This window comes from Zerene cesonia, chromosome Z (assembly GCF_012273895.1).
Source record: "Zerene cesonia ecotype Mississippi chromosome Z, Zerene_cesonia_1.1, whole genome shotgun sequence".
In the NCBI taxonomy this organism is placed as follows: Eukaryota; Metazoa; Arthropoda; class Insecta; order Lepidoptera; family Pieridae; genus Zerene; species Zerene cesonia.
The window spans coordinates 11,642,535-11,666,620 of record NC_052122.1 but is presented as its reverse complement, the minus strand read 5'-3'; the positions used below and the strand labels follow the sequence as shown (position 1 = coordinate 11,666,620).

At 33.2% G+C, this 24,086-nt stretch overlaps 2 protein-coding genes across 6 annotated transcripts in view; one reads left to right on the top strand and one right to left on the bottom strand.

Moving 5' to 3' along the window:
- Positions 1-83: 83 nt before the first annotated feature.
- Positions 84-15,126, bottom strand: LOC119835592 (ras-specific guanine nucleotide-releasing factor RalGPS1). Of its 5 annotated transcripts, none has more exons than XM_038360510.1 (13): positions 14,872-15,126; positions 14,548-14,684; positions 14,162-14,292; positions 12,982-13,258; positions 9,956-10,119; positions 9,404-9,546; positions 6,839-7,049; positions 6,474-6,674; positions 6,134-6,163; positions 2,915-3,046; positions 2,425-2,589; positions 1,836-1,976; positions 84-783 (listed from the first exon to the last, which is right to left on the bottom strand). In XM_038360510.1, exons 2-13 carry the CDS (start codon positions 14,596-14,598, stop codon positions 681-683), a joined length of 1,749 nt encoding a protein of 582 aa, XP_038216438.1. In that variant the 5' UTR covers positions 14,599-14,684; positions 14,872-15,126; the 3' UTR covers positions 84-680. The 5 variants fall into 5 exon arrangements, with proteins under 5 accessions (XP_038216438.1, XP_038216434.1, XP_038216436.1 ...); XM_038360506.1 differs by lacking the exon at positions 6,134-6,163 and adding an exon at positions 5,477-5,530; XM_038360508.1 differs by lacking the exon at positions 6,134-6,163 and adding an exon at positions 5,477-5,530 and having other exon boundaries at positions 14,876-15,126.
- A 636-nt stretch (positions 15,127-15,762) lies between these two features.
- Positions 15,763-24,086, top strand: part of LOC119835850 — a 15,941-nt gene continuing 7,617 nt past the window's right edge. The window contains exons 1-7 of the mRNA XM_038360887.1: positions 15,763-16,150; positions 16,246-16,371; positions 16,462-16,667; positions 16,746-17,072; positions 21,267-21,443; positions 21,939-22,068; positions 23,932-24,071. Of these exons, the coding sequence (XP_038216815.1) occupies positions 16,040-16,150; positions 16,246-16,371; positions 16,462-16,667; positions 16,746-17,072; positions 21,267-21,443; positions 21,939-22,068; positions 23,932-24,071 (1,217 nt within the window). The 5' untranslated portion in view covers positions 15,763-16,039. The remainder of the gene's footprint in view (positions 16,151-16,245; positions 16,372-16,461; positions 16,668-16,745; positions 17,073-21,266; positions 21,444-21,938; positions 22,069-23,931; positions 24,072-24,086) is intronic.

Here is a 24,086-nt window from a genome sequence, read left to right as displayed (position 1 = left end):
GCTATATGTTGACGCGGAGACACTTTTAAGGCGGTATTTTGTATGAGACCGGGTGTCTACAGTATATTTGGTCGAAGCCTATACGCGTAATTATAATGTGTCATTGAAAGTTTTCCCATACAAGTAACGAATCGCTAAATATTTATACAAATTGTTCGACGCTTGTTTAATAGATTTTATTGTCTAATTCCAAGCGCATGACGTATGATATCGTAACCGAAATTATTATCGCTTATTACTATCCATACAACTTCCATACGCGGCTACCATAATATCCACGATTGCATTCAAACAACACATTAACCATACCGATTTATCTTCGCTGTAAATCCAGAATATTCCATAGAAATATTCCCGCCATTGCAAAAAAAAGCACGTACCAAGTTAATTACGTTAAGTTTTTTTCAATATAAAATCGTGTATTAAACGATCTAGTACAAACTAAATATTCGAAATATATCATCCCGTAATATTATAAACAATTATTGCTCATTAGACAACATTTTACATTTCCACGGGACGAAAGTCATTAAAACACTGCGTTCACAAGAAAATCTCGCGTTAAATACATGATCGTGCATTACATATGGTAACGTCCGTAGATCTATCCGTCCATCCGTGGATGGAGTGAAAAATTCGTTAGCAATAACATAGTCTAGTACTCAACGTACGTACGTACGCTACTCGAAAGACATGAGATTCGCTGGAAGCGGTTGCACCATTTTGTTCGTGACGCTGTTTATTTTCGTCACCCACTGTCTCGCGGTCGCCTCCGAACCGGTCCTGGGGACAAAAGGAAGGAATATTAGCATAACGTGGCCACACTTGACGATGCAACAATTTTCTTTGGATATAGTGGTCTTGTGTAACTTTTGCATAGTTCATGCTATGTTGCATATAAAAATCTAATCATACAGTTGCTTTTAATGTTTGCGTTTTTGCTAAAATCCAAGTAATACATCTTATTTCATCGTACATCATACTATGATAGGATTAACCTAATGCGTTGACTTATATTTAAAGATTAAACTAGCAACTATTATAAAAAACAAAACAATCAAAACTTAAGTACGGTTTTCTCGTATACAATATACAACTTTCATATAACAACGCACGCCACGGACATTTTACACCTATTCTAATAAAATATTGACATCTTCGCGTAAGACTGACAACTCTAACATTGCGTTCAGAAACTTATAGAAAAACAAAATATACTGGACTCACGCTTGTATTGGATACGTTAAGAAACTAAAAAAAATATTGGATTATGAGGTTATATATAATAGTGAATAATAATTCTTCCTTTTTATAGTATAATTTATGTAGTTTGCTCTTTATATATTTCATTGACGCCTAATTGAACATAGTGATAAATAAGTCCGCGTAGAACCGAAAGCCTCTTCGGTCTCAATTTAAGATGTCATGAGGGGAGCACGTATCGGCACGAAAGGGGCCAACCCACACCGGGGGAAGTACCACACCACACCTTACTCGCAATTGCTAATGTACTCTCACTTCATAATGTGCCCCCTCACATTATAGTGTCCTACTATGATGTGATGTCATTATAAACCGATAGCATGCATCATCATCACCAGCCCATATGTTATATTACCACTGCTGGGGCACGGGCCTCCTTTGAGACCTTAAGGCCAAATGCGGGTTGGCAGTTGTCACATTTCGTCGAACATTTTATTCTTGGACAAGCCGATTATTTCACGATGTTTTCCTTCACCGTTTTTTTGCACGTTCGCCTGGTCTCGAAATCCGACTTGTCGATTTTTATGGCCGAGTGCCTCACCACTGAGCCACCACTGCTTTACAGCACTCACTTGAACTTATAAACCGTGTGCGCATGCTGATCGACCAATTGGAACGCGTCGTTGGCCTCCGTCTCCAACCAGAGCGCCCGCCAGCCCGCGTGCAGCGTCAGCACTTTGCACCTCTCCTTGCTGAAGTCGCTCCGTGTTGTTCTGCACGATAGGAAAGTAGAATTAATATTGGCATTTCTCTTATTTATGGACGGTCTCACAACTTTTGGATATGTCGATTTTTGGTGTATGAAAATTTTAGTCGAAAAGTATTCAAAAAGGCTATCAGTTACTATAGTGGCAAGTCGCGAAACTGACCGTTAATATTGGATATTTATTTAATTATTTACATAGCGGTCTTTTATTTTTGTATCTTTGTTCTTGTGTATGAATTTCAGTATAGACGTTGTTACATCATCAGACGCCATCGATATACTGACCGATTGGCAGCAAGTCAATATGTCTGTACGAGTATATGACAAGTATTGTAAAAAAATCTATCATTTTGTGTGCTAAATACTTTATTTTTAATTGCTTAATTATCAATGTCATTGAATTTTTATCCATTATTCATACATTATATTATGTAGTATTATAAAAACAAATTCACCCTTTAAACGACTTAGACGCGAAGAAGATCATGATATTGGCCGTGATCTGCAGCCAATAGCGCTGCCAAGAAGAGAGTGAGATTTTTCTTCCATCCTTCACTATTGTTTTTCGTCGCACGTAGCTCTGGTAGTCGCAACCTATTGCCTCCGCCGTTGACAGATCGCTGAGAATAGAGAACATTATTATAACATAAAGAACTTGAAACGATTATAGTCGGAATTTATATCTGTTCGAATCAGACCTGTTTAGGCCCAGTCAGAATCAACGTTCAGGTTCTTTTTTTCACATTGAATCCTTAAAAATATCCTATCATAGAACAGTATTCGTAATGTCTTTGGTAGACATAACACATACTATTCTACACAAAGCTATGGCTGAAGCTTCATGTGCAAACTTTTTTTTTAATATCCAGATATTTCAGGTTTAACAGAGATTGAATGTCATTATACTTTATCGGGTTCGACTATTTATATTTTCCGCGTCCTTACCTGAAGGGCAGCGATTCGGACATCTTATCGACCATTGAGCTAGGGGACTCCAGCAGAGTATCGTCGAGCAAATTCACCGAGCCGGCCGGCGTCTTGCACTCCTTGTCGTCCGGGTGGCCTTTACCGAATATACTGCGAAATTATATTCGCTTGTAACTTCAATAAAGTGGTGGTACTATGGTAAAGATTTTATGAAACTATCGTTTTTACAGTGTTCGTTTGAGTTAAGTCTCACGTGAATATACTTTTTGGACAGAAAGGATTTAAGGGGTTGTTAATTTCAATGTATGCTAGGTTAGTTTAAATCTATTTAGTTTCTTCTCGTCATTTTAGACTGATACCTAACTTACTGCAAACTAGTTTAATATAATATATTGTACGACATCAATATTCCAGCCCGCAGGGTATTTGCATCACAATAGGTAATCCAACCAGGATATCATTTAGGTATTTTAAACTTCTTTATCTTCTAGATTATCTTCTAGGCTTGTTACCTAACCTTCATATCGTCATTTGTATGAGACTTTCTATGAGCACATTAGGGAATAAAATCTATTAAGTATTAAAATATTTGGTTAATGAAGTATTTATTTGCATTACATTTTTTTATTTGTTTATTCAAATGAACAAAGTTACGATAAAAGCTGTTAGTATTTTAGTACGATTTTCTATATTAAATTTACATTAGCCATTTATATCAAATGTTAAAATATATTTAAATTAAATTGCACTCATTTACCTGTTCACAATTTATTTTAAACAACATAAGCATCGTGTTATTATACTTAATTTCGTTTGAACATCTGCTATTTGTTATGGTTCTTTCAGAGAAGTTATAAATATATATGTGATGTTAGATAATGTCTTAATATGTTTAGCTATACACAATTCAAAATAAGATCGTGGCCGCAAAGAAAATCCTAGGCTGTGGGCGCCAAGCAAACCGCACTTGGCGTCTAGTTAGTCGCTTAGCGTTCAAGTCCGTCCACTCACGAACAATATATATCGATCTATTTACTAAGCTACTGCCTAGCCGCCTGTCTGTGCGGCAACGGCCTACTAAAAATACGTTTGTTTTACCGATTTTAAATTACACGCATGCTCAAAAAAACATGCATATATAAAAATTTACAGATAAAATAATATTATATATAAATGAGTTAATGCATTATAAACAATTATAGCATTAACTCAGTTATATAAATTATTCTTCTAAATACTCGAATATTTTAAATCTAAAACTATACAGGCAAAACAAATAGCAACAAAGCTGTTGAAAGTATGTTAATTGTGTTATAAAATACTAAATATTTCAATTGCAATGAGTAAGTATTCATGATTGAATTTAAAAGAAATAATTACCTGTATCAAGAACAATAATGAATTATGTTCATAGAATAAAAAAAGTCAACGAAAACTGTGAAAATTAAAATAATGATGGTAATCTGTTATACCATGCCACTGAAAGAGCATGCATACATAATATTTACGATATAAAATAACAAGACATAACCATATTTTCATATAAGCTATCATTTTACAATTATAATATTTATTTAGTTATAAAAATTTTTAGTTATAACCAACGCACGCCAAATGCAGCTTCAATGTATATTAATGGATATAAAAGCTTGAATTTTATTTAAAAAATAAAAATAAATACTGTCAAAATAACTTATATATTTAAGCAAAGCTCACTCGTCTAGAAATCAATGGATCCAATTCCTACTATTTCTTCTCAGAAGAACCTAGCATTAATTAACGTAGAATACCTCTAAATACTTGCAGCGAACAATACTATAAACCAAAAGACCTAGCAACCTTCGTACAAACCTACAAAATGCGATTCAAAGCATACCTATAACATCGTTACGCTGTGAGGTTGTAAGCCGTGCTGACCCAAATCTAATGAGTAATAGGTAATCGAATCATCGTATCGATTCTCCTGCAGGCGAAAGCATGCTCTCTTGGTAATTAAAAAAGCGATGAAATTGGCGCCAAAAACACAATAAAACAGTGACTGTTAATGTTCACAAGCATTGCCATTGAAAGCGTTACGTGGTATGGAGTTTAGTTACTTCATGTGTTTGATTTTACGCGATTTAAATTATAATAACTATACATTTATATTTATGATAATCATGATCTTATAAATGTTTTGCAACTATAAGTTATCTCCATCGAATTATGTAATTATAATATTTTCGTTCAGTTTCACAAAACATTGCGTTTTATTTCCAATCATCTGACTGATTTAATATATAACCATTTTATCCTCCTATGCATTTAATTTTTGGTCCTCACCAGGAATCTAACATCATACCGCAAACAAAATAAACCCAGGTATCTCTGTAGGTAAACTAGAAAATATAAAAAGAAACAAATAAACTTTTGTCAAATAAACTTTTCTACAAACTTTTAAAACAGCGTATCATTAAACATTCCTGAAAAAAAGAATGTTCCCGTATTTATAATTTTTGGCGCCAAAATCGCATTCCCAATACCAAGACACGTTATCCTAAACTAACACCAATACACAGGCTTATAGCATATTCGACTCACCCAACACCGAAATTGACCTTGTGAAAATTTCTTGGCAAGCTCGCACTTCGAAACCTAGTAGGTGGTTGTTAAACAAATTGTACGGTTAATTCTAATGGAAAATGACTCATCTCAATTTCAAATTATTGTGGATTTTATTACGCTTTGAAAATCATACTTAACTTTCAGTTGGATCTTAATCGAATTTTATAAGAGAAAATAGTATTTATTTAGGGCATATACTTTCGCGTCTTTTTCTTTAATGTATGTACACATAAATAATCGATACATTTCAAACTGTTCAAGATTTTAAACTATAATAAAAATAATGTTAAAGCCATAATCTATCAGAAAATCAACCATACAACGTACTATGATTATGTCTCGGTTCTAAGTGGGCTACTAACAACGAAAATAACAATTAAAGAGCTGAAAGTATCAAAGACATATATTACAACTGACCAAATATATCAACGAAAGTTCTAGAAATTTCTGGATTATTTCAATACGTTTTAAATACAAGAACATTAAAAAAAAACGATATATTTGATCACAAGAAAAAGTTTGACAACACACCACACGATAGATAATTATTAGTCACTAATGAGACATGAAATTTTGATAGAAAGGAGCATAATGTTTAATGTGTGCACATAGCCATTTTGTTCTTTATCTTACCCTTCGAACAAACACACAAAATTGACGGGACTGTATTGGAAAGAGAAATTAAAAACTAATTTAGCATGTTATATTGAAATTTTACGATTATTTCAATTGTAAATTAAGTATTGTTTGCTCAAAACTCTTAGATAAATTTATGGGTAGCATCATTTTAACATATTCTGTATAATTATAATTAATAAAAGTAATACTGAATTGTTACCGAAAAAAGGTTCTAAGCAAAAAAGATTTTCACACCTTCCCTTATTGATTACAAAACGTTACCATACACGAAATTTAAAACGTGAATTACGACAAAAAATCATATAAAGAAAATGACAAGAAAAGCGACACCCACTTGGATCCTAACGATCTGCACTTCCTGTGCGTCGGCACGAACTTGCCCTGCGTGAAGGATCCTTGGACCCGCAGGGAACCGGATCCCTGCCGGTGGGAGGGAGACAACGTGAAGGGGCTGGACCCAGGCGCCTCCTTGATGGACTCCTTTGACCCTGAACAACTGCCCACCGGGGAAGGCGGCTCCAGCTTTAGGGATAACCTGGAATGTATTGCACTATATATTAAAAGCTTTTGATAATTTTGAAGAAGTTCCACTCCGAATTGAGAGCTCGTGTCTTTTTCGGGATGTCGGTTAAATAACAGCGGTAAAGATAGGAAAAGGAACTGTTCAAAATGTCTAAAAGGGCCTCCCAACAAACTTACTTATACTGGTCATCTTCTAGAAACTTCTGGAGCTCCTCGATGTACCGCACGCTGTTCAGGAAGTTGGCGACGTGCGCCACCGGCGCTATGTCGTACTCGGAGCTCTGGTATCGCTCCAGGGCCTTCAGCACCACCGCCATTTTGGTGGCCCGGTGCGGCGAACCCGCGGGATGGGCCATGTCTATATACACTAAGTCCGTGAGGAAGATGCCTGGAACAATTTTGTGAATAAAAATTATTAGTATTTAGTTAAAAACAACTTGCCTGTCTTTTGTGAACAATCAATTTTGATATGTGAAAATAACATGTTGTTATAGGGACAATTGCATACGACAGAGACATAAAATGTATGTAGCAAAAGGTTACACAATAAACGATTATTCTTGATTTACTGATTAAAATAGGTACTGATTTTCACTAATGTTACGTAAAAATGCATCGATTGTTCACAACATACGGGCAATATGCAGATCTTTCAATATCACTTTTTTACAGTAATCGCGTTAGCATCGTTGTCATGTCTGATAGGTTTACTACATTATTAGGTATCTTTTAAAACTCCTTTAGAATTTACGCCACATATATATACATACACCTAAACATAAATATATAATGAGATAGTCATTTTTGTCAATAAATCTTGCCTAGCTATTTTAAATGAATAATATGAGTAGATATAGTATTTTATCAACAAAGAAACCCTAACGTTGATAAAACTGTTCCTAAGAAAAAATAATATAGGTTCGTTATATTATTATTAGCTTACTTAATCGCGTCACTATCCACATGCAGTTAAATGCTGTATAATGTATAATTGGAAAAGCTAAGATAACCTTTACTATCTTATTGTTATGTTTTAAAACCGAAAGTATGTGTGTGTGTTGTCCCTACTCCCTATGTTACATGCTTAGGTCTCTAAAACTACGCTATTTTAATGAATAGACTGATTCTCGTGGATCGGTCTATATATAAGTTGTATAATACGAAACACTGACAGTTTCAGATGTTTCTAAAGTGATAGCCATAAATAAACACATTTTTGCATTACGATAGTTCGCGAGGGTTAATTTCTAAGCCTTAGGGATAGTGAATAATCAACAATAGTCGACACTCATTTAATTCTTAACGAGAAACAGTCGCTTATATAAATTGATTTTTAATCAATCATCCTAACATCATATTTAAAATATATTGTTCTTAGACGTAGCTCAATATGACTCATTGCATCGTGTAATTTAAATATTTTCGACGACGTTATAGATTCAAAATGCAGAGTCATAACCGTTTATCTAATGTCAAGCTGCGAACGTTGTTTATACAGGCACGACGAAGTTAGTATAAACTTTGTACCCTTACGAAGCTGGGGCGATTTACGAGCTCATATTTAGCTAGTAGAAAAACAGATGTGATCAGCCTTCTGAGACCTATTATAACTTCAAAATATGCCTCAAAAAAGCCTTAAAGGCTAAGTTAAACTACTTATATAAACGCAAACAGGCCACAACCATATAATTCTCCTCCAAATAAAAATAGAACAGATACGTTCGACCGATAAATACGGCAGCAAAAATCACACAAAGATATGTGGCCACATCGATAACAGACAAACACATGCATAACTTCCTTATCTACTACGGGAAATATGATGTATTCGAATGAATAGATATCCTGTTGCGTCGACGAACAATGCTCGTATATCTTCTACAATTCTTTTGTAATTATCTCTTAAATTATGCTTTACATTAAAGAGCCGATTGCTATTTGAAACATTCATGCCGCTTTATTATCTACAATGTTATTTATGTGATTTTTTTACGTTAGAGCTGGCTAGTGTGTCGCCTCATGGTGTCGACGATAAACAACGCCCACGATCAATTATAGTAGAAGAAAAAAGGAAAGATAAAAGGAAAGAAGAAAAGGAAAGTAATAGACATGAAACGATAAGAAAAAGGAAATGGGCCCCGACTTCCCCACTCATCACACGAGCGTTGAAGCGAGCTCGATACCCACATACAGATATAATTAAATATAGCATAAATATAAGACTGGGACTATCTAATATTTTCCTCGTATAAATTTGTCTCAGGGAAAACCCAGTAAATGTTTCGAGTTAGCACTTTGTCCCACTATCCTACTATTTGATAATGGCTATTGACCCTGAGCAATCTATATACTTTTATATATAGTTTGTTCGTTTGTTTCATACGCTTCCCAGAAGATAATGGACTGCTTTGAATAATTCTTTAAGTTAGATAGTCTTCTTATGGCGGAAAGAAGACAATTTCAAAAATTCGAAATATATTTAGTTCTTCAGGCTTGAAGGAGAGACAGACAAACTGAGATAGTTACTAAATTATTTGTGAACCTAAAGTTTAACTACACCTAGCAAAACACGCGGTGAAGACTTTTATACTTATACTAGCTGTGGCCTGCGGTTTTATCCACGTAGTACCTGATGTTATATAGCCTAAAGCCTGTTCATAAAATTTCTTAACTGCATTTTTTTTTCAAATCGGACCAATAGACCCGATTATATTAAGTATAGATTTCGAGAACAATTATTACCTAAATAAGGTATGCAGGGTAAGGGTATGCTTCTCATGTACTCTCGCAACGCCGTCCAGTTATCCTTCTCGCCGAACAACTCCGCCATTTTGTCGAACTGTTGTTTATCCTTTTTCGATAGACACGCCCACGTTTTCGACAGTCTGTTAATTGAAAAAAAAAATACGACTTACCTCGACAATCTAATAAAATGCATAATGATATTCTTAATTCTATACTTACATTTAAAATTCCTATTTATTAAATATATAGATGAAACTTAAAATAAGCGAAATATTTTCAACACAAAAAACTGTGTATTTTGCAACAAAAACTAGGTATTGCGTCTTCAAGCGAAAAAATCAACAACCGAACGGATGTTAATCATATCCTGTTTTTACGTTGTCTATTAATTCTTTTCTTAGGGGCACAAGCACTATGATGATAATCTTATAAAGAGTTTTGTGAAATCTAACATTAGAATTAACTAACATCTATCGTAAGGATCACGTATCAGAATCACGTATGAACGAATAGAGCTGAGTTAAGAGCATACTTAGAAAGTCAGCTCACCTGTAGATGCTTGCACTGTGCAGAGCTGATATAACAGCGAAGAGCGAGTGCAAGTTGTTCAGATCGTACAGTTTCTTCGCAACCTTTATAAAGTGTGCCAAAGTTTCCGCTCTCGATTTCGGTGACTGCCCGTTCAATATCTCTTGCACCGTCCAAAAACTTACCTGAAAATAATTTACACTTAGCTAATACCTTCGATGAAAACACGAACAGCGTATAATATATTATAACAACATAGAAATTAAATTAAATCTCGTAAATATGTCAAGAATAGAACTAGTTGTCCTTTTCGTTTTGATAAATGCAAAATAATTAGATTTTTTTTTAAATGCGTCAAATGAAATGTCTAAATACAGTACTAATCCCAGTGTAGGAGAGTGATGGAACTAATCGATCCATATAGCTGTGTGCGTATACCACACTGGTTTTAACACTGCTTTATGCCGTCACATAACCTCTCTGTAATACGCAATGCAAAAATATGCAATCGAAAAGTATTATTATTAACAGAAAAAGTATTTTCAACATCAGCTGTGTATAAGTTCATCTTCTTTGGCTGGCTAGGTTATGAAGATAAACAAACTTCGTTATTAGATATGAGGGTCATATAAAAACATGCCGAATAGGCATTCCAACTTATATGGTGACATGAGGTCAGGTTCTATTGAGTCATCTCAAAAATCCAAAACAATCTATCCTTTGCAATAAGTTACCTAAAATGAAAATTGAACAATGCCCGCCATACTGAATATTATGAGTAATAATACAATTTAAATCATAATTTGTTAAGGAAGTATATAAAATGACTAGTAATAGATATTAAAAACAACCTTTTTGACAACTTTCACGAACTTATTAAACGTCTATCTCAGTAATAGACCAACGCGTGGCGAATGCTGGTACCGTTAAATTTCTAGTCTTGACACAGTTAAATTATTCAGAACTACGCATCCAAAACGTTATATTTCGTCTTATTAAATAATAAAGTAACATGCGAATTCCTGTCTATTGTTAGTACTAATTTACTCCATAATGGATCGTTGACAATGAACTTATAATAAGAGCTCCAGGGGAGTCAATTCAAGTGCTGAGCACTCCGAGATTTAAGGTTTTTTTTTTTATGCAATAGCTATCAACTGAGCTGGTGCTTCATTCGATACTAAGCGATGACCACCTCCGAAGAACATTAACAGAGATAGGGCCGCTTTGAGGTTTAAAGGATGAGGACAGGATTGACGACGGAAATGCAGAAATGAATCCACGTATGGATTGCGCCTTTCCGAGCAGTTGTGATTTCAATAATGTATATACATTGAAATTGTAACGCCAATTTATCTTGTGCGCTCGTCCGATCTCGAACCCTCGACTTTAAATTACGTCCGAGTGCCAACCCACTGACCCACCGCTGCTCAACTAATTACCCATAATTAATGTATGGAGTAAATATAAATTATAAGCTATTAAGTTAAGTATATGGACTAAAAGCAAATACAACAAGGAAGTAACCGATTACCTTGAAACGAACAAAGAATTAATCATAACAAACGATTCGCAAGTGGGTGATTACTGATAACATTATTACATATATTATTTACTATTTTATTTGAAAAAAAAAATACGACTATATTAAGAATGGAATATTTATTACGTTCTGAATTACGGTTTGATATTTTGTAATTTACCATATATTTAAAGTAATAATGTGAAAGAAAGGAAGAACATTACAGACATCTATTAAACTTAAATAAGTATAATTTTTTATAAATTTTATATTACGTATTTAATTTTATGAAAACCTTCATATATGGAAGTCTATTAACGAATATACGAGACTCAATAAATACAAAAATAAATGTCCGTACTGATTTTACATTATATTCAAATGTAATGCAATTCATTTGGCATATTTTCGAAACACTATTATTTCATTTCAATAAAAAGCAACTATGAAACTGATAAGACATATTGTTTCTTAGATCTTATGATTGGATTCCTTATTTATCATACAATTGCATAGGAACGTAATGTTTACAATGCATATTGGAAAGTTATCTTTGGTGGTTTTTATAGTCATACTAGCTGCGCCCCGCGGTTTCACCCGCGTAAGTCCGTATCCCGTAGGAATATCGGGATAAAAAATAGATGTTAGCCGATTCTCAAACATACCCAATATGCTTACCAAATTTCAGAGGAATCGGTCAAGCCGTTTCGGAGGAGTTTGGCAACGAAAACTGTGACACGAGAATTTTATATATATAGACTAGCTGCGCCCCGCGGTTTCACCCGCGTAAGTCCGTATCCCGTAGGAATATCGGGATAAAAAATAGATGTTGGCCGATTCTCAGACCTACCCAATATGCTTACCAAATTTCAGAGGAATCGGTCAAGCCGTTTCGGAGGAGTATGGCAACGAAAACTGTGACACGAGAATTTTATATATATAAGATGTACATCCTTTCAATTTAAAAACCTTTAACCATTAACTATTTTATTTTAAATTAACACAAGTATAGGAAAATATATAGTGTAAGAAATATTTAAAAATCTATGGAGAATTTTCTGAAACAGTATTTATATATTTATATTTATAGTTCTGGGTGATGTGTATAGGTGTGTTATTCGTTTTTTTTGTACAGCATGTGCGTATTTTTTTTTAATTGTGCAATGATTAGATTTTATGCTTTTAGTGCTTCTAATTATTAAAACTTCAAAAGCATCAGCTTTTCAGCCGACATCAAAAAAGGAGGAGGTTATCACTATTCTTCTTATTTGTTATCTCATAACTTTTTCCTGGGTGAATTGATTTATTTTTATTTAAAAGCTGGTGCATGTTATGAGGTCCTATTAAAATTTGCTCCTGTTCTGGCTAATTTAAGGTGGTTCTGGCTTTTGTTAAAAATAATCATTTATTTATAATTCCTAAAACTTAAGAAGAACAAAAAGACATACTCAAATTCATATTTATAACATAGAATATGAAAAAGAATCAGTTATTCTGAATTCAATAAAATAAGCAAGTCACTCACCCTATTAAACCTTTTCGTGAATGCCACAACATTAGGTGCAACGGTAGCCTTATTCAATTTTGTCCACCCACAGGTAACCAGCTCCTCCGGCCGTATTGCTTTGAAGCATGGGAGGTCCAACAACGACAGCTGATTGGCTATATCCTCGGGAGATATCCGTAAGGCAGAACACACTAGGTTATCCCATGTGTGTGAAATGCCTGTTGTGGCTGGCAGACTGTTGGTCTTGTACTGGTATACCGGGTCATTCTGTCGGTTTGACGTTGTGTCACCGAGTCTGAAATAAATTGATTACCTTAGGATATGCAACTTTAATACTTATATTTAGATGAAGTGGAACTCAGTTCTGCATCAATTATCAATTAAGTGAATAGAAATTATGATATTGATATTTAAAGTTTTATAGAATACAACATATCATTTAAGAGTGTCGCTCACAATAAAATTGAGTTGCCTAAGTTAGCATTGGCATGATTTGAAAAACATAAACATTCCAATTTTTTTTCAATTTGTGGTTCATTATATGTTGAAGGTAAGGCTAGGTAGCATATTAGAGCATGAGTTCATTACATTGAAATAAATTTTAACTGTACAAATCAACTGTTTCCTTTGAATGCACAGTGTGGGTGTTGATGTGAGATGATAAGAAATCTTGTTAAGATGCTCAACACAATATATTCTACTGAAACAACATTATATATTTTAACATATTTTAAACACATATACCAAACATATTATGTATAGTTAAACTTTAATTTCCACAAATATAGTATGGCAATATTTTCTTAGTGTTTTTTTAATATGTCATTTATAAGTCAGTTTTTATAACATAGCTATATATTTAAACTTGCAATTGCTAGAAAAAAATAAAGGTTAAGGATGATTTAAATTTCTTTCTTTCTTAGTTAAGTAAAAAAGATACATACTTAACCAAAAAACTAAAATGAGTTTAATACATTTTTAAACAAACATTGTTTGTCACAAAAATTTATTTCTACCTACCCTAAGTTTATAACAAAGCAATACCAACATTCGAGGCTGAAAGAAATGGTTTTAACCTATTCCCTCCTAAATAAAAAGCTAGTGATTTAATGTTTTATCAACTTTAATAATGACCTAGTTAGTGTTTTGTTGTATAGATGATTACTAATCCATACTTAATTCAAGGGGAGACACATACCCATAGTTGTAATAACATGCACAGTCATCCTTAGCAGCTCCCTGTGGTTTGGTTGCTGCATTCAGTGGTTTCTTTGTGGTTTGTTTACAAGACATTTTTTCATCAAGCGACCAATCTTCTTCATCTTCATGCTTAAATATAATCAAGTGATTTGTTTAAGATTCACAAAGGCTATTTATTGAAGGGCATGATAAGATATGTTAATATTAAATTTGTAATACACACTTCAAAATTAAGGATTTTTTTTAAACCCAAAGAAATTAAATTCACTGTACACAATTAAATATTGTTATAAGTTAATGTTACAAATGAATCAAGTGCTAGTGAATGCAGATTATTTAGGAATGAAAATTGAGCATTTTAAGAGAACACTTTTTTGAAATTACCTCTACGATACGTAACACTGCTAGGCTATCGCTTAAAATATCCCGGGGCATCGCTGTTCATATATATGCATAGTTCGAAAGCTGTTTAAAAATTATAATTTTTACACCACTATTTTCTGCACCACACGCTTTCGAGTCTGAGACAAATAAAAAATGTATTCACATCATCCGTCCGTTACGACTGATAAGCGCTAATTAAACAATAAATATTTGTTTATTAAATTGATAATTTTAATGAATGTTTACTTATTATGATTTATAGACTACATAGTATTATAAAGAACATGTAAGAATTACAGTAGTCAATGTAAATAAAATACGTACATACACAAGCATCGATAATTTATTGATTGTTCATTTCAATGCTTTGGATGGGTTACTCCCTATAAAGCCGTACCTATTCAATTAAGGTTCAATAGTAATAAATCACTGACAGCGTAAGCTTTCAACAATTTTTTTTATAATGAAAGTTTTAATTGTTATTGTAACAATTTTTTCGTTCTTCTAAAAATAAATTTGAATATACTTCTATCTAAATTTTGGCACTTGGCAGTAAGCAGTAATTAAAATTGTTGAAGTTAGCGAAATTAAACTCTACTCTCTACAGATAGCATAGCCTTAAGAGTTTGGATGGCTTGATCTGAAAGTCACAGACTATTACTGTATCATATCCTATAACATATTTATTTTTAATGTAAAGTGTTCAATTGGATATTGTATGAAAAAAATACTACCACATATTTAAAAATTGAAAGTAAAAAAAATAGAAATTACTGTTATATAAGAATTTTTATTACATTAATTGATATGTTGTATGAGAATTGATTAATGAACATTTAAGCAGAATATTTCTACAATTTTGAAATGATATATATAAATTTTAATACAATATTCATGATAATATAATAAGTGATGTATGCCATTATATATATTTCAATTGTCTATGGTGTATTGAACGGATTTGTGATCAATGAAATAAGAGACTATAGAGACGGAGCAAAAATAAAACAAAACAAGATATACTTATCTATAACAACTTCCGTTAGCAGTGAAATCGTTGAGCGCTTTAATTTGCTTAAAACTAATGATTCAGATTATATCTTACAAAATAGTTTAAATATTTACGTTCGAAAAATATTTTACGTTTTTAGAAATTTAATTCCATTCAGATCTAATTTCAAAAGATGATTTCTCATCTCGTACTAGTATTGCAGTTGAATAACTTGTAAACTGTTATGGCGTTTGTGTTCTCCAATACACAACGCATATTCGTGTCTGTGTTTGAGAATAAAAAATAAATTTTACAAAACCTAATTACATCATTCTGAAGCAACCCCGATAATATGGAAGCGCGTTTCGCATAGATTCCTTCCTCGTTCAGTGAAGGAATAGTGATTTAAGGTTATGTTACCATCTTTTATCGAGTTCTAAGTAGGATTCAGTGAAAAAAAAAGAGGATCAGTTTGTGTTTTTCTCTGCACAACATCCCTGAATGAATTTCTCACGGTTCCTTGACATACAATCATGGTGGGAAGTACCAAGTATTGCGTATTTTTGCTCATTATTTCGGACTGCTTTCAATCTTCTGGATTTTGACATAGAAGTGAGTAATTTTATGTACTCTCATATTTTTATGTTGTGACGCTTTATAGACCATATCTAACGATAATTATAAACAAAACCATGAAAATATTGTAGGAGCTCGAGGAAGCTCTTCTAACAGACGGCACCGAGGACTCTGGTAGTTCTTTGCTGACCGAGTTAATTGTTCGTCTCTTAAATGGTTGTTTGGGCAACAATGACATCTCGGCATTTAATTATCAGGTAATACATCCATTATTGTAAACATATGCTCATTTGCGTACTTTTACCTACTACTTAAAGACCTTAGTACTAATGAATTTTGTTTTTCAGATGTATTTGAGACGACTATTCCGGCAAAAATGTCAGGAATCAGGACGATACAACCCATTCAATACTGACATTGACTTTCAGTTTCTGCCACTGCGCAGGAAAGTTGAGATCTTGTACGCACTATGTGATTTCCGATTGGATGCTGAGGATGTTTTTGATTTGTTTAAAAACCTTGAAGCAGAGAGTCTGAGGGTGGAACCACTTGGGTGAGTAACTTATACATATAAACAACGGTTGCATTATATTTAAGAAACAAACAGTTCAGATACAATTTTCTTTCTTAGATGGGATGACAACGACTCAGCATACTGGTATTTCTATGGCACAAGATTGTACCGAGAGGATATAGTTAAGAAGCCAAAGGGAAAAAAGAAGAAGAAGAATAAGGATAAGAAGCGGGGCTGGCTACATGGGGAAGATTGGAATGATGATGAAACGGAGAGGGTGTGGCAGGTCGTGTGCTTTACGGAAGAGGATTGGACCCACCTGACACAGAAGTTCAGCAAGGCTACCAGCAAGGTTGAGAAGGAATTATTCCGATCACTCTCTCAGAATTTTATGCCAGAAATACCAAGGCTGTTTCAAGAGAAGGAACGTCTACAGCGGAAAAGGTGAGTTTTATAGTTTCATATTCTGTATTCAGCAATTAAGCATTTTGTTGCAATGATAATATTTTATTCCATGTCACAGAGAATTTTAAAGTGTATTCAGCTCGTAGTCTAAGAACAGATATAAATCTAACAGCAAACTGAATATGCCATAGTAAAATATTTCTTAATTTTTTAAAGTATGTAATATTATATAGCTATATATATATATAGCCATACCTAAGCTCTTACCTTTTTCATATAACTTATTGAGATGTATAAATGCGAATGATTTTATGTTTGTCAATTAATCACTTGAAAGCAAAATAATCTTTTTGCTATTTGATAGAGCAAAAAAGAAATTAGTTTCTACATTGCTTGGATTTCATTTTAAAATCTGTATAGGAAAATACCAGCATTCAATAGAATTATAGGAAAATAGCAGGTATTAGAAAATTTAATGCAGTTTATTGTGAAGTCTTATAAAAGTAAGAAGAAGAAATGTTTTGTTGAGGTGTTTGATAGCAACTCATTGAGGGGTTGTAATCGGATCGCACAAGTTTGCATTTTCTTTTGTTATCACTTGTCTTGTAAAAGGTATTCTTTGTTATTTTTCAACGTTCCTTCATATTACAATAGCACTTTTATAGGTTAGTATGACCTCACACGTCTCTTTCATAGAACTTTTTGTTGTTTGTTGTTATAGTACTTAGTTACTTAAGATGCATGTCACACTGAAGAGTGTGGGTATGTGATCTATGAAAATTATTTTTGAATTGTTTAAATTGAATCAGAACATACATTATTATTAATGGTTCCTAACCATCTTTTTATATAAGAGAATATCAAAGTTTAAAGTGTTCATCAGTGTGGCTATAAAATGATATTTCGTCATATTATGAGATACTAGCTGCGCCCCTCGGTTCGCCGTAGGAATATCGGGATAAAAGTTGCCTATATGTTATTCCAGTTGTCCAGCTGTCTACATACCAAATTTCATTGCAATCGGTTCAGTAGTTTCGCGTGAAAGAGAAATAAACACACACACATCCTTACAAACTTTCGCATTTATCATATTAGTAGGATTAGTAGGATTAGGATTTTCGTCATAATAAATAATCATTGTATGATGTCATGGTCTAATGTACAATTTTAATTTAATTGAAAGTTACATTTCCATAAAGTTTTGCTTCCTCACCATGGTGAAGCATATGTTTTATTAAGTAGAATATTAGTAACGATTGCATCTATTTTCGTATTTCCATCGATATCAAGTTACCAACTCGTTTGGCATAAAATATTAAGAATAATTGGAAATCGATGACGTTATGCAGTCGTTTACTGGTGCACCCTAGACCTAGCCGTTAGCTGTTATATATCCATCAAATATTGACAATATTTGCCTACCATTTACTTTCTGCCTGTTTGTGACTAACATTATATGCAAAGCGATTTTTTATGTTGTTCTATATGCGAATGTTATATCGTTTGACGCATTTTCAATAGCTGTTTATATCGAAGCATAAGAAATATGGAATATGTCAAATTGCGAATGATAAGCTCATATGGATCTTATTTTTTCAAAATTCCGTTTATGCAGTTTGTTGTTAATAGAACACGACGCCGTGCCGTGTATTTTTATTTTGTATTCTCGGCAATGTTATAGCACATAATAACATTAAAATTATTGAAACACATACATGTGAATCCATTTTTTTTTCAACACAATACACAACTCTACAATTCATATCCTTATTGCGCATCAGATTTGAACATCGAAAAGGAACCATAGTACGGCGTATATTCCACGCGTCACGTAAAAGCATTGTGAAAAATATCGAAATATCGTTCATTGTTGCTCTATTCAGATTCGATGAATCCAATTTTTTACCCGACTGTGTCAAAAAAAGACCTATTCCAGTTTTCTTTCTTATTAAATGATATAGGAAAGTTGAAAGGGTACTCAGCACAATCAATATCATTTCTGTTATAGCTTCGAAATAATAATATTATTAAGTTGAATTTACAGAAATTCCCGTGATAGTTCAATTCGCTTCATGCGCAATTAGTTTTCAATTTTCATACTATTGTTTGTTATGGAAACAATATTGCTATTCTGCTTCTCCGATTCAGATTTGATTTTCTACTGAATGCCTGTTTAGTATTCAGGTTTTGCAGGAGTTCAATTTGTACCACGGTTTATGCAGTAATTGAAATATAAAATGAGCATTTCCTTTTCAATGTGAAATGTTTAAAGTGATTTGTCAAATCAAACAGTTTTGTATTTGGATTCCTACATCGATACCCCCCCTTCATCGGATATCTGTATCTAGTTGTTATTAATGAATGTTGTCATGTTGCATTGACAATTAATTTACCATAGAACGTATCTGAATTTACGTTTCCAATGACCTGAGTAATTGATAACAGCGCTCTGCTGACCGTACATATATGCGTGATGCCATAATTAATATTGATTGGGAACATAGCCTAAACTCAATGGCCAAAGTCCATCTGTGGCTTATTATTTACTGACTGCAACCTCCTGGATTACTACAAAGGGATGCTCGCGAACGAAATATTATTTTCGCGAATCTCGCAAACGCTTTGACGCTTGTCCTGCGCGGCTTGCTCCGGGGGTTTTAATTTTAATTAGAGTTTGCGACCAGTCTATGATGATCCCCTGAGACAGAGCGCAATTACGTAGCGAGGGACGCGAAGGTACCTGTTGAGAGGTCTCTTTACATCAATCGAGTACTTAATAATCGGCTCGTCCGCCTGTGCTTCTCTTTAGTTTATAACCTACAGTGCTTTGACATTATCAAAGAACGCAGCAGTTACATTTTTTGTGTTTATTATTAAAAGTACATTGAATTTCTAAGGATGAAAACTTCTTTAGTGTTTTTGTGGGAAAATAGATTGCAAATTTAAAACATTAATCATTGGGAATCTTACAAAAATATATAGGAATAATTGTAATAATAAACAACTATAAAATGCAAAAATCTAATAGAAAGAAACAAACGTTAAAGAAAAATCAAACTTATTGGATTTACTTTTAAAGTGTGTTCATAAAAGTTACAGCTATGACCTAAGCTCAATACAAATTCAACGTAATTTGTATGAATTAAAGTGGGATTTACAACGCAACGATCGATTCACGATCTTCCCCTAGGTGGAGTTTTAGTGAAGACATATTTTATCCCTGATTGTTAGCTAATTGCTATTAATGATCGAAGATAATAAGTAAATGTTTTTGAAAATTAGTGTACAATTTAGGCATATGAAAGAATACTTAAAAACTAAAGTACAAAACAATGAGACCACATCTTCATCAGAGCTTTTTTTTTCGTAAAATAAATGCATTTTATATATCCATGCTTGAAAAGGTCATTGCGTGTTAGGAATGGTAAACATTTTATAGGTTTGTGCATTCAATGTGCTTCTGTAAGATTATTTTTCGATCACATTAATTATGTGTGCTGTTTATGAAGTCAGCTAAATGCTTTGGCCATTAGCCTAGCTTACTTCATTGCTACATACAAGTTCTTAGTTCACATTCAACGATACACTGCAAGGGAGAAGTCACCCTGCCAATGGCTTTTTAATAAAACTTGCAATAATTTTTTTTTTTTCGTCAAAAGTATTGACAATGCCAAAGAAGAAGCAAATGATAACAGTCATTCTAGAGATTCCCCTTAAAATCTTGGAAGAATATCCTGAGTAAATTTCTGCTAACTATCTATCAAATACTTTTTTTTCTGTCTACAATGACTTTAATTATCTTTTTTTAAATATAAATTAGAAACGCGCATCATCTTCATAATTTTCAATTATATATACCACACACCGATTATAATCTATACATTCACCATTTTATGAAAAATAGGTTTTAAAATATATATATTTTTTTTATTGTCAACATTCAAGTAAGATTCAATCTCATCTTTAATGTAATGTGGAAGTGTGCGTGAAGCACATTGTCACACCGAGCTTTTACAATACACTTTAGTTTTTAACACCCTTACATGTGTCGTGGACAAAAGTTTGCAACGCGACTTACTCCGCACACGGTCATAACGCGGTTGAGATAGGTTCTACGCGGAGTGCGCGCGATATTTGACTTGCGAAATATCATTTTTTTAAATTGATCGTTTCTTTTTTTCCTTCGTTTTCCGAGTTTATTATGGCTAATAGAAGGTCACGTTTGCCTCGAAGGTTACTCGAATTGGCGCCCCGTCGTACATCGAGCCGGGTGTTACAAAAGATCCGGCAGAAGGAGGAAGAGGAGAGCAGCAAGGCTACGACCGATGTGGAGACTTCGAAGGACTCAGATAGCAAGGAGAGCCAGGATCTAGCGAGGCGGAATCGGGCTAAGCGGAGGAATCTGTTAAGGTAGGTTAAGTATTTATAAATGTGTTTGTATACATATTGACTAAGTTCATTTTTGTTTAAAAACAACTAACGTTAGTAACTGAGACAAGTCAGTGGTTTTATAGAATAAACAATTAATTTCAACGTCGAATTTAAGCAGATTCGGAAGGTTTACAGATGTGTTTGATCTAAGTTCAATGTAAATACAGCGTTTTGATATCAATGCAATAGATTAAAATATTTGAAAGAACTGGTTGCTAATTAAAGAGTTGGATTTATTAAACTCATAAATTAAATTTTGTTTACTGTCTAAACAAATTTAAAACAAATTCTCAAAAATATTGTTTTAAAACAAATTCTCGTTAGCTTGCTCTGCCATCAAATGTTATGTAGGAACTGCGGCTCCTTCGGCATTTATCGATTTCACATTTTAACAAAAATAGAAAAACAGAAAATTTTTGAACTCCCACTGCGCTGTCAAATATAGTTTTGGTATTAATAATTCTACATTTCTAGATCCAAATCGGTATCATCGTCGTCGTCGTCAGATAGCTCCGACAGCTCGGAGCCAGAAGCGATGCCGCAGAAAACTACCAAGTCGAAGAACAAGGGCAAGAAGTCAAAAAACTCGTCTGCTACGCACAAAGTTAGTTATAAAAAAATAAAGACACGCTCCCTTTCGTTACGGGCGAACTCATTGATATAAACAAATACCGGTAGATAATTAATACGCTTTAATTACGAATGTCTGTTCAATCAGATGTATAAAATAGATTTCAGTCGCGGTGTGACGTTGACTATGCTATGTTTTATGAAATTCTTAAAGTATTTCAGAGGGATAGAATAGGTATTTTTTTAAGAGGATGTTTATTTTCCAATATTTATTTCTGTTCTTATCACATAGAATATTTGTTATTTAGCAATAATTATTCTTTCTTGTTTTAATGACTTTAACATATATATTGCGAATTACAATCAGAAACTATCAAAATTAAATAAAACAAGAATAATAACAAAATAAAAGAAAAAAATGGTAAATAAAAATAATTTAAGAGAAGCCGTATTTCTTTTGTTTATTGAGTAAATACATTGAGAGTTAAAATTCAGTTTAATTTGAAAAAATAGTAGCTGCATTTCTACAAATAATTAATTATAATATGTCTACTAATAATTAATTATATAAAAAATAAAAATAATCGATCCTGAATTGTAATTCAAACCTGCGTCTTTTCGCCAATTGTTTTGGTTTTTTAAACGTTTTCCGAAGAATTTGTTTTTCGGCGATAATTAGAAAGATCATTTACAAGTTTTTCACAAAACTTGTTTTTTTTTTCTCTCCTATTTAAACGTTATACCCAATAGAGAATTTTTTTTTGCAAACATCTTGTCATTCTTACATAATTTAACACTGATATTTAAGTTTACTTGAAATAATCTTTATGAATTTCAAATAAAATGACAAGTAATGGTATTTTTTTTATATATTTCAGTTCATATTTTTATACTAAAGGTTAGGTTTTTATATATTTCAGTATATATTTTTGTACTAAATTAAATTTAACTTTATGACCGTTTTACCACACAACCACCCACAGGGATTATGGAAGTAGGAACTTCAGCAATGTAAATCACGGGAGAAGTGGTCGAATTTTATTTTGTTTATCCTTTTTTTTCCACGTCACATCATTCATGCGGTTATTAATAAAATTTAATCTGTACAAGTAAACATAAAAAAAATTACTGCAATTATTATTGAATTTACGTGAACAAAGTTACTGCACCGGCCACTTGATGTTAAGTGGTCACCACTGCCCATAAACACTTGGAACCCTAGTGTTATAGGTCCTTATTATCAATTACTGACATTACAATTACAATTACATGGCATTAAAATTTTACATAGGCGCATCATTATTCTGCCGTATGTATGACGTCATTACATCGTTTACTTTTTTTGTTTTCTCTTAAAGTATGCAATAAAGAAATAAAATAAAATATTGTCTGTGGTCACAATAATAAAATAAAAATACGGTGGAAATCTTTCACGGTACAAATAAAATGAAATTTTGTCAAATGTATTAAAAATTTAATATAATTTTTTATTAAAAATTGTTTGGTAGACTCTACACAGCATCAAACTTCACTTGTCAGTCTGTATATATATGGTTTTATTGTATCGGTTTTTTATTTTTTTTTCTTTCAAAATACTCTTATTACGTGTAACAATTTGGTTGCTCAATCTACTGTCGGTTATGTCTCTTTTTTTTCAATTTTAAAAAGTACATTTTATTTGTATATGGAGGAGGAAGGAGCGGTGGAAAAGAATGTATAATTTATGTGACGTAATTTATGGATGGGCCATCCGTCACTTAGGACAGAGTGTGGGTGTCGCACTTTTGTCAGAAAAACAGCTTACCGGATCTATATGAAATTTGGCACAGATATAGATTCACAGTCTATATTAGCACATAGGCACGGACTTTAGTATAACACAAATGTATTTATACAGGGCGAACCGCCACCAGGGCCACCAATAAGAACCGGACGCAAGACGAACAACTCGCTCGCTTCGGCCACCGGCCAGATCGTCATACCCGACACCGACGAGCCCGTCAGCAGCACTAGGAAGAAACTGAAAACGTCGCAGATGTGAGTGAACTTCTA

What these genes read in the sequence shown, in the direction of transcription:
- LOC119835592 (XM_038360506.1), bottom strand. Translation starts at nt 14,598, where the DNA reads ATGCCCCGGGATATTTTAAGCGATAGCCTAGCAGTGTTACGTATCGTA. An exon ending in CACAGTGCAAGCATCTACAG is followed by an intron (nt 9,547 to 9,955) that starts GTGAGCTGACTT and finishes TTCAATTAACAG; the next exon opens with ACTGTCGAAAACGTGGGCGT. An exon ending in GCGTCTAAGTCGTTTAAAGG is followed by an intron (nt 1,977 to 2,424) that starts GTGAATTTGTTT and finishes CCTATCGTGCAG; the next exon opens with AACAACACGGAGCGACTTCA.